The sequence below is a fragment of the Lepidothrix coronata genome, unplaced genomic scaffold (genome assembly GCF_001604755.1).
Source record: "Lepidothrix coronata isolate B3197 unplaced genomic scaffold, Lepidothrix_coronata-1.0 Scaffold395, whole genome shotgun sequence".
NCBI lineage: Eukaryota > Metazoa > Chordata > Aves > Passeriformes > Pipridae > Lepidothrix > Lepidothrix coronata.
In genome coordinates, this window is record NW_016690575.1 from 134160 (window position 1) to 143220 (window position 9061).

The 9061-nt window shown below is 40.6% G+C and overlaps 1 protein-coding gene across 1 annotated transcript in view; it reads right to left on the reverse strand.

Moving 5' to 3' along the window:
• Nucleotides 1–8711, reverse strand: part of LOC108509726 (centromere protein C-like) — a 19810-nt gene extending 11099 nt beyond the window's left edge. The window contains 10 exon segments of the mRNA XM_017839286.1: nucleotides 579–1428; nucleotides 2092–2275; nucleotides 2277–2472; nucleotides 3039–3242; nucleotides 4133–4346; nucleotides 4441–4531; nucleotides 5610–5707; nucleotides 6033–6094; nucleotides 7018–7064; nucleotides 8685–8711. Coding sequence (XP_017694775.1) covers nucleotides 579–1428; nucleotides 2092–2275; nucleotides 2277–2472; nucleotides 3039–3242; nucleotides 4133–4346; nucleotides 4441–4531; nucleotides 5610–5707; nucleotides 6033–6094; nucleotides 7018–7064; nucleotides 8685–8699 — 1961 coding nt within the window. The 5' untranslated portion in view covers nucleotides 8700–8711.
• Between the last annotated feature and the right edge of the window lie 350 nt (nucleotides 8712–9061).

The following is a 9061-nucleotide window of genomic DNA, read 5'->3' on the forward strand; positions in this document are numbered from 1 at the left end:
GGAATATCTAGAAGAGAAAAAATTATTCTTAGTACATTTTAGTGTTGAGTCAATTTTACTTAATGAAAGGAACCTGTAGGTCAATAATTTTATATCCTCAACAAAACCATAAAAAAGACATTAAAAAAATTAAAAAAACAATGCAAAGAACAACTATTAAAAACTGGTTTTAGACTCCTTAAACTTCTCTCTTTAGATTGCCTATGACTAGAAAGTTACATCCACAAAAATATATACAATAGCTGAAGAATTAAATGCTGTATTTTCCAAATTTCATTTAAAAATACAACAAACCTGACAGTGAAGTTACTCTGTGGCGGTAGGATTGTATCTACTACGCAAGTCTCACGAGAACAGTTTAACCAGCACAAACTTCCTCATGTGAAAGACACTAGATTCGGCACCCACATTTGAGAACAGGATGTTGACTACACCACTTGGTTTCTCTATTAACTATTTGACCAATCTCAAACTATCTCGTAGTTCAATTGGGCCATCACTGCTTAAAAGTTAACAAGGTGTGTTTAATTATCTACCAAGTTATACCACGCTTGTAAGGAATCACATAAAAAGCTTACTGTGGTCCATGTTGCCTGTTACGTTTTCTTTTGTTATTTTTTATTTTTACATCTGATAACTTCTGTTTTTTCCTTGTCAGGTTCTGTACAGAAGAGCTGTCAGAATCTGTTTGAGACTCAGTGTCCTCAGGGTTTGAGTAAACAGCTTTATTGGTTCTGCAAGGAATCTTTCCGGGTATCTTCCCTGAAGACTTGGCTGGCAACTGCTTCTTTTCAGAATTCTTCACACTCTCCATGGGATGCTGTAGTGCTTTCACAGGAGATTGGTTATTTGCACCACCAGGTGACTCCAATGTGTGCAACACATTTCTAGGCTTTTCAGACACAGCCAATTTCTGAATCACGGGAGTCTCTAATTTCTGACGCAAGGGTGTGGTACACACATCTTTCAAATCTACAGGCTCTCTTTCATGCTCTTCTTCACTAGGTTCACTGTCAGAACTCTTCTCTCTTTGCAACTGAGGTTTTTTACTACTACTTTTCTGGACAGATTTTTTAAGCTCCTTCCTTGAACTTAATGCCACTTTCTTAGCTACTTTAACCTTAGGAAGTTTCTGCTTAGCAGTTTGTTTCCTCTTATCTAAATGCTGAGAAGCTTTTGAAGCTGACTGCAGATTCTTGGAAGACTTGAGAGACTTTTTTGGAGACACAGTCTGCTCTTGTTGATGCCCAGATGAGGGCATAGGCAAATCTTCACTTGGCAGCACCCTTGTTTTACATTTTTCTGCATCAGATGTTTCTGTTTCCCATCCAGACCATGACAATATCAGTTCTTCAGCTTCTGGTTTCCAGGATGTGTTCTTTTTCTGGTTTGGAGAGTCTTGTCTAAGTGCGTCCTTTTTAGTCTTTCCTATCAATACACAAAACATTTGGACATTAATATCTTTTTACATTAAACAGATACATGTTGACATCTGAATGCCTAAAAATAAACCAAAAATTCAAAATGGGAAAACAAACAAACAAAAGGTATCACAAAACCAGGTTTGTTCCTGAAGGCTAAAAGAAGGCCTTCTCTAAACTAGAGTGTATAAAAAAACCTTTTTAGTGTACTTCCAGTATTTCCTAACAGAAAAAAAAGGGAGCAGAAATGTTACATTTACCTTGCTATCCAGTTCTCAGTGTTTCCTGCTACAAACCTTTTCACAAATAATTCCTAAAACCCAATCCCCTTCAGTTTGAAGCATGTGTCTTAACCTCCTTCCTACCTACCTTCTACCCTACGTACCCTACCATGTGGGTACCTACCTTCTACACCAGCTCATAAGGAAAGACGACACCACTAAATTAATTTTTAACATCCTAACAGGAAGGGCAAAGAGGATGGGAAAAGTGAAAACACTCTGTCTCACTGCCTCATACACATCCAAATCTAACTGTGGAACTGAAACATCAAAAAGGAATCCATTAATGTCTCTTATCTACTTTATTATAATTTCCTAATAAACCACCACAAAATAATCCGGTAATATGACCTGGAAGGAAAAGTTTAAGGAGCTGTTAAAGAACTTACCTGTATGAGTACTCTTTTGGCTTTGAGATTTAAGGACATTTCCTTCACTGTTAGAGATTGGATCCGATTTCGACGTTCTTTTGATGTCAAAGGCTCCAGCATCCAGATTATTCAGTTTCTGTTTAGTAAGTGCTTCAATCTGTGCTTTCCTGTTCTTGCCTTTCTTACTCTGTGTCTTTCTTCTGTTCAGAGGGCTGAGATTTAGAAACAGGAGTTGCAGAGCCATCTTTTTTTGATTTTCTTTTCTTACTGGGTATTGAAATCCAAGAAGGAAATGATGCACCACCTGAGTCATCAATTAAAAATTCACATTTATTTTCGATTTCCATATCCTGATCTTTCACAGGAGGAGGTGATGGAGGTGATATCGAGGCTGAATATCTACAGAAAGGAGTGACAATGACAAATCATTTTGGGCGGTGGGGTAAATTGACTTACAATCTTTAAGATCTAGTGGTGATTCCAGAACACCTAAACACAGTACAGAACATTCTTCAGAATGCATTCATTCATTGCTCTTCAAGCTTCCAGAAAGAGCACAAGGCCTGCTTCTTCTTGCTGATGCTGGACAGTCAACTGGACAGACACTGGACAGTCAATTTCCTACGTAAGCAGCCAGATCCAGACTAGCTCTGAGAAAAGACTGCTTGCTCACTGTAAACTTCAAAATCACATAAGGTTTTCCTGAATCCTCTAGGCTACCTATCAACAGACATTATTCAACACACCATTTTACTGGCAGACAAAACCAAGAGCACTGTTAAATTCTACACAAAATTTTGAAACAACCATTCAAACCCTTTCTCAAGTGGCATTTTTAAGTAATGTTCGACTATCACAAAACATGCTCCCAGACTTTGTTTATAGATAAAAGGATGTTGTTCCGATATTCAGACCAGAGTTATTTTAATAGCAAATTATGTTCCATATTAAGCCTCAAAACAAACCTCTGTCGAAGTGTTCCTGTTGCTACAGCTGCTAAGAGAGCTGAAGAGAAAGTCTTCTCTTTCTGCACAGAAGATGTAGCAACAGGTTCTGTTCCTTGCACAAGAACAACCTGCTCATCTCTCCCAGTCTGAGGTCCTTCCAAATTTTCAACTTCTCCACAGCTCTTTGCTGCAGCAGGTGTATTCCAGCCATCAAGACATAATCTATGTATGAAGAACAGCATTCAGATATATTGCTATAAATCTTGTGAGTGCACAATAGAGTATTGTGAGGAAGAACAGATGCTCCTGCTGACAGTGTCTCACTTAGGAATGAGTTTCCCCTTGGTAATTTACTGAAACATGGCCTAGCTGTAGTACTTCCCAGCACAGTAGCATGTGTCCAAAGCAATACAGAGTCTTATGGTGACTCTTGATCAAAGTAAAGGCTGCTCAGTAAGACAAATTCCTAATTTGTCCTAATGTGCTTCAGAAATTGTCAGGTTTCCTAGACTGTAGGTACACTGTCTTCCCAATCTCACTTCATCAATGGGAATCGATGGGATCAGTGTCAGTCCATCTCTATGATCTACCCTACAGGCTCAGCCCTCCAGGAAAGCAGAACTGTGGTAAGGACCACTGGCCAATACTGCAGTTGGGCTTCAAATTTTCCAGTGGGGAGATAGAGATCCCAGCTTAAGTTTTTCTATTTCGTATAAAAAACTCGTCTATTCAGAGTGAGAAGAATGATGACTGTTCATTTCTACTTTAACAAATTCTTGTTAACTTCTAAGGTCAATACTGTCAATAGGATTCACTGAAAAAGTCTGGACTACTTAAGAAGCTGATACTTTGGTGAACTTTTCTGCAAAGAGTTCAAGTCTATTCTGACAGGCTTCCTACACTTGGGTGCTGCACTTATCACCAGAATATTTAATAAAAAATAATTCTGTCCTTCTTAAAAACAGATATGGAAATTTTCTAAAAAGCTTGGAATTATTTTTTATGAGTTCACAATCTAAACTTATAAACGATGGAAACCACTGTGTTGATTTACCCTAAGGTGGAGGGCACACAGGGGATGTAACACCACAGCCATGTTCAGCTCTACTTACTTAACTACCGGAGAACTTTTCCCTTTCTCCAAAGGAAAAGGTGATCCAACAGACCCGTGATCATCCTCAGGGTCCAAAAACACGGCAGGACTTCGGCACAGCGCTTCAACATCTAATGTAGTTTTTTTGCTTTCAGACACAGGAGACTCTGTTTTTTTAGAAACATCTACATAATCATGTATTGCAGGCTTCAAGGGTGATTCACACGACTGTCCTGCCATATATATAGAACAGGTTTAATTCCTCTACTCAAAACCTTACAAAAAAACCCCCCAAGAAACCCTTAATTCAGTACTAGTGGGACCAACCTCTGCTGCTGACTGGTTTTAGCAGTGATGTAGGTGAGGATTCTGGAGAATAACAGGCTCTTTTCACAGAGTTGGTTGATCCTGCCTTTGGCTGTCCTAGTTGGTAACGAATAATGAGACGAAGTAAAATAGTTGATAAAGCAACAGTATTTTGATAGGAATACAAATTTCTACAGAACATGATATACTTTCCTTCCCTTAAATCACACTGTGATGTGAATCACAGTTCTATTTTAACTAAACACTTCAACTTTCTATCAAGTAAGACTTTCTAGAAGTAACTATAAATTTCAAATAACAGGAAAAACAGTGTGTACAGCAAAAATCTATATGCAGCTTTAAACAGGCATCCTGCTAGTCTCCAGGCAAGCTATTCTTTTCATTAGAATGAATTATTTTAAACAATTTAATTCACCTTTCTTAAGACAGGCTGAGGTTTTGCAAGAAATTATTTGACATTATATGGTATTCTAACATCAAACTAAAGTAAACAAACACCACTATAAAGGATGTCTGTTCTCAACCCTGCCATTAACAGAATATCCTGTTAATGGATCAAAACATTAAAATCAAAACATTAAAATTAAATATACAAACTAGATTATTGGCATCATTTTCCCAGCACACTAACAAGGCCTTCAACTTGTTTCCACTCTTCAAGAAAGATACATATATACAAAGTTATTGTACAGATAACTATCAGGAGTTAACGAGCTTTTGGACAAGCATCACCTTTCAACTCTACTGTTCACTATTTAGCTAAGAACTGTGTCCATATATCTAGCAAAGTGGCCAAAACCAACTACAATGGAGTCCACGACAGCCACACCCACCAGCAGTAATAAGGCAGCGTGCTCCAACCTGAGACCATAAAAAATTTAAGTGTCCTGGACAAAAAGCTGAAAAAGCTTTCACTAGAAAAAAACCTGGAAAATAAGCTATTAAACAAATCTAATTACAGAATATTTACTGTAAGAGCACAACAAACTAAGAAAAAAACCCATTATCAACAACTATTACAGATGGTTAAATTGTAGCCTATATACTGTTACAAGTGGCATACGGAGCTTCTTCAATGCTCATACAGAACTAAATCCTACAGAACTAAATTTGTACCCTGGTGAAACTGTACCCAAAGCTATACTGTGACATTGCCATAACTAACTTACGCTTTGGCTCTGCACTGAAGTCCTCTTCCTATTTTTGACAACAGGAGCTGAGCAAAGGGTTGCATTTGGAGAGTTTATTGTAAGATCACTGCTGCAACCTATGAAGAAAACACTGTAAGTATGGGGATCTTGGAATTGTCCAGGTCTCATTTATTTTAACAAGTTGCTACAGCTATTAAGGTCACATAAACCCAAACAAGAAAGGAATCAGCTACTCAGGAAAGATTACCTTTATAAGACAGCTAAGACACAGTTTTAAGCAACTGGGAGGGGGGTGCTTTTCAAGACCCTGAGAAAAACTTCATTTTTATCCATTTTATCTCTAATTTTTATTTCTATTTACTTACCACTAAATATAATATAAAGAAGAAATTATTTCTTCTTTTACCAGCAAATTGAGTAAAACACCAAATAAGAGCTTACTTTCAAAACAATCCTGTATGAGTTTCAGTACGTTTTGACCTGGCTGTACATCAATCTTACTTCTAGAAAGAAGAGGAAAAAAAAAATATTTTAAATCAAAAATATCAAATGTTCTTATCCCAGCAATAATAAAGCAGCAAAGTTCTTACTTCTCAATATTTTAAATTATTGTTTCCTCTAGTCTCAGCTTCAATATACTTTTACCTATCATTTCCACACATAGATATCTGCAAAGAAACTTGTCAAAATAAGAACTCCAGGGAAAAAAGCCTCACTGCCACAGATTATGATGAGAATGAAGAATTCTCTCTACATAAAAGAAAACACACAACTACTTCCCTGAGGTAAAAGAGCTTTGGGGTGAAGAAAGTCTCTCTTGAAATAAACATTTTTTGGCCAGAAGTGAGCGATTCACTAGCCAGACAATGTTGATCAAAACCAAAATAACACTAGAAAAGACATGGGGTATTACTCCCATAATGATCATTATACACAGTTGATTTGGTAGATTTGGTAAGCTCTTGAAATGCAAGTCTAAAAATGGATTCCAGCAACAAGAACTTCACAGGCTTCTGACGTGCCTTTAAAGAATGCTACAGCACTGCAAATACTCCAACTCATCTCTAGCATTTAACCAGCAAGGTCCAAATACACTGGAACTCTGTGTGGGCTTCATTTCTCTACTTCTCAAAAGGCAAAATGTCTGCACAGACTACTCCTTCCGTACTCAGGCAGCCGAGTTAGGAGCACCTTAGGTATAGCAACACCATAGTTTGCTGCCTCAGCAAAGGAAACAAAGGAAAACCTTGGGGCTTTGTCCCCCAGCACTGTTTGCTCCTCCCACCACTAAGAAATACAAGAAATTTGGGAAACATCGTATGATCGGATTAATAGGATACACCGTATAGCTTTGACATTATGCTCTCAGATAAAAATCCACATAAGTTTTCCAGAATCTAAGAATAAAACTTCAAATGCAAATTACCCTCCTCCATGGCAGAATCTTGCTCTGTAGTCTTTTTTTAAATGATTCTGTGAAGAAATAAGTTCTTACTAGGCATAATGACACTTGACAGGAAAACAAGTAAGCAAATATCAAGCATTCTCCAGCCATCGTAAACTAGTGGGAGAGTGGGAGTTACTGCAGCCCTGTTTTCCTTAGAATGCCACAGCAGCTACAACCCCTGTAACAATTGCCAGAAATTCAGCTTTCCACAAGAACCACCAAAGCGTCTGTTGCATTTGAAGTCAGAGAGTCTTACCGGAGACTTACGTGACAGAAATCACAGAGAATGTAAGGATTTGGTTACCATTTACTCAAGTGTAATGACTAATCTTTAAAGTAAGGAAGAGGAATGATCTACCACAAAGCAAGCCAGGACATAACCAAACATCCGCTGCTGCGTGTTAACTGCTCACGTGATGGTTCTTACCTGTTTGCCACAGGCACGACCACACTGACAGGCAGTGAGAACACATCGCTGTGCCATGGTAAAACTACAGCCTCAGTTAAGTCCCAGTGCCACCTCACACACTTGAAACCCAAATATAATCAAAGTCATTCAAATAGAAAACATGACTCCAGTCATCTACTACCACAACTGGAGCAGTAATACTTCAAGCGGCAACATATTATCAGTGTTACCTTCTACACCAACAAATGAAATAAAGCCACTGACCTGGAAACAGGCAAAGAACATCAAGGATACGAATGGGAAGAAAGGTCTAGAAAAATTCAAGCGCTAAGCAGAGTGCAGTTTTTCACAGATGTGATAGGAAAACATCTAAAAAAATGTAAATGTTTAGCTGAAAAACAACTATGACCTCTTATTCATTTGTGTAAATTTAAAAAGTATGTGCAGCTTGGAGATTATCTAGTCCTAACACAACGGAAGTCAGCTCGTTTTTCTGAAGTTTGCTCTACTGACAGTACTTTGCACTTGATGATTCCTCTTTGGATATTACTTCTGGTAACAAAAATAACCAACACCACATATGGATTGATTGCACTGGAAACTTTCAATATCAGCCTTAAGCGGCAGAAGGAAACTCTAGGTCACACGGGAAAACAACTGACCAAAAGCCACCTCTTCAGAAACTGTGCACACTCCAGTCAATCTGACACTCGGCCTTAAACCTCTTCCCCTTGCAGCAGAGTGTAGCACAATCCACTGGCACGCAGCCTTTCGCACTAAAGAGACTGAAAATCTCCTGCAACGGACCTTTGAACAGTTCATTTATGAGTGTGTTCGCATCGTCCTACACATGAAGAGTTTTAAAACTCAAGAGGAGCACGATTGTGGCGTGCCTGGACAAGTGTCCGGCTCTGTACGCGCTCACTCGCCCATGGAAGGCGGCTCTCCAGAGGCAGCCTGAGGGAAACGGGGCTCCGGACAGACTAGCCCTCGGAGCAAAAGTGTCTGTGCAAGGGGCCCGGAACCAAACCCGAAGGGCGGGCTGCGCCAACTCCGACCACCCTCTCCTCAGGGAGAAGCGGAAGACCCCAGGGTGGGGCGGAAGAACGACCCCGCCCCTCCCCCGGGAACGCGCCGGGGGCCGCACCTCTGGCTGCCCACAGCGCACAGACAGACCGACAGGCAGGCGGACAGACCGACAGACAGACACACCCCCGCCATCCCCGCGTTCTCTCACCAAGGCCTCTGCCATCCCGGGCCGGGGCTCGCGCGCGCCCCGCGCGCCGCTCTCGAACCTGGGCGCCTTTCCCACCGCGCGCGCACCCACGGCCGGCGGGGACAGCGGCGCCCCGGCCACGCCCCCCCGCCTCCGCCTCATTGGTCGGTGGCCGCTGCGCGCCAGTCAGGGACGCTACTTTTTGGCGCGCGCAGGAGCGGGGGCTGTCTCTGCCCTGGGCTACTTTCTTGCCTTCCCTTCCCTGCAGTCCGTCCTTCCCCTTTTCTACTTCCCTTTCTCTCTTGCTTAGCTCAGTCGCGCAGCTTCCCATTCTTCAGTGACTCCCAAAATCCACCTCTCTTTCCCGCACTCAACTCTCCAGCAAATTGTAATGGACA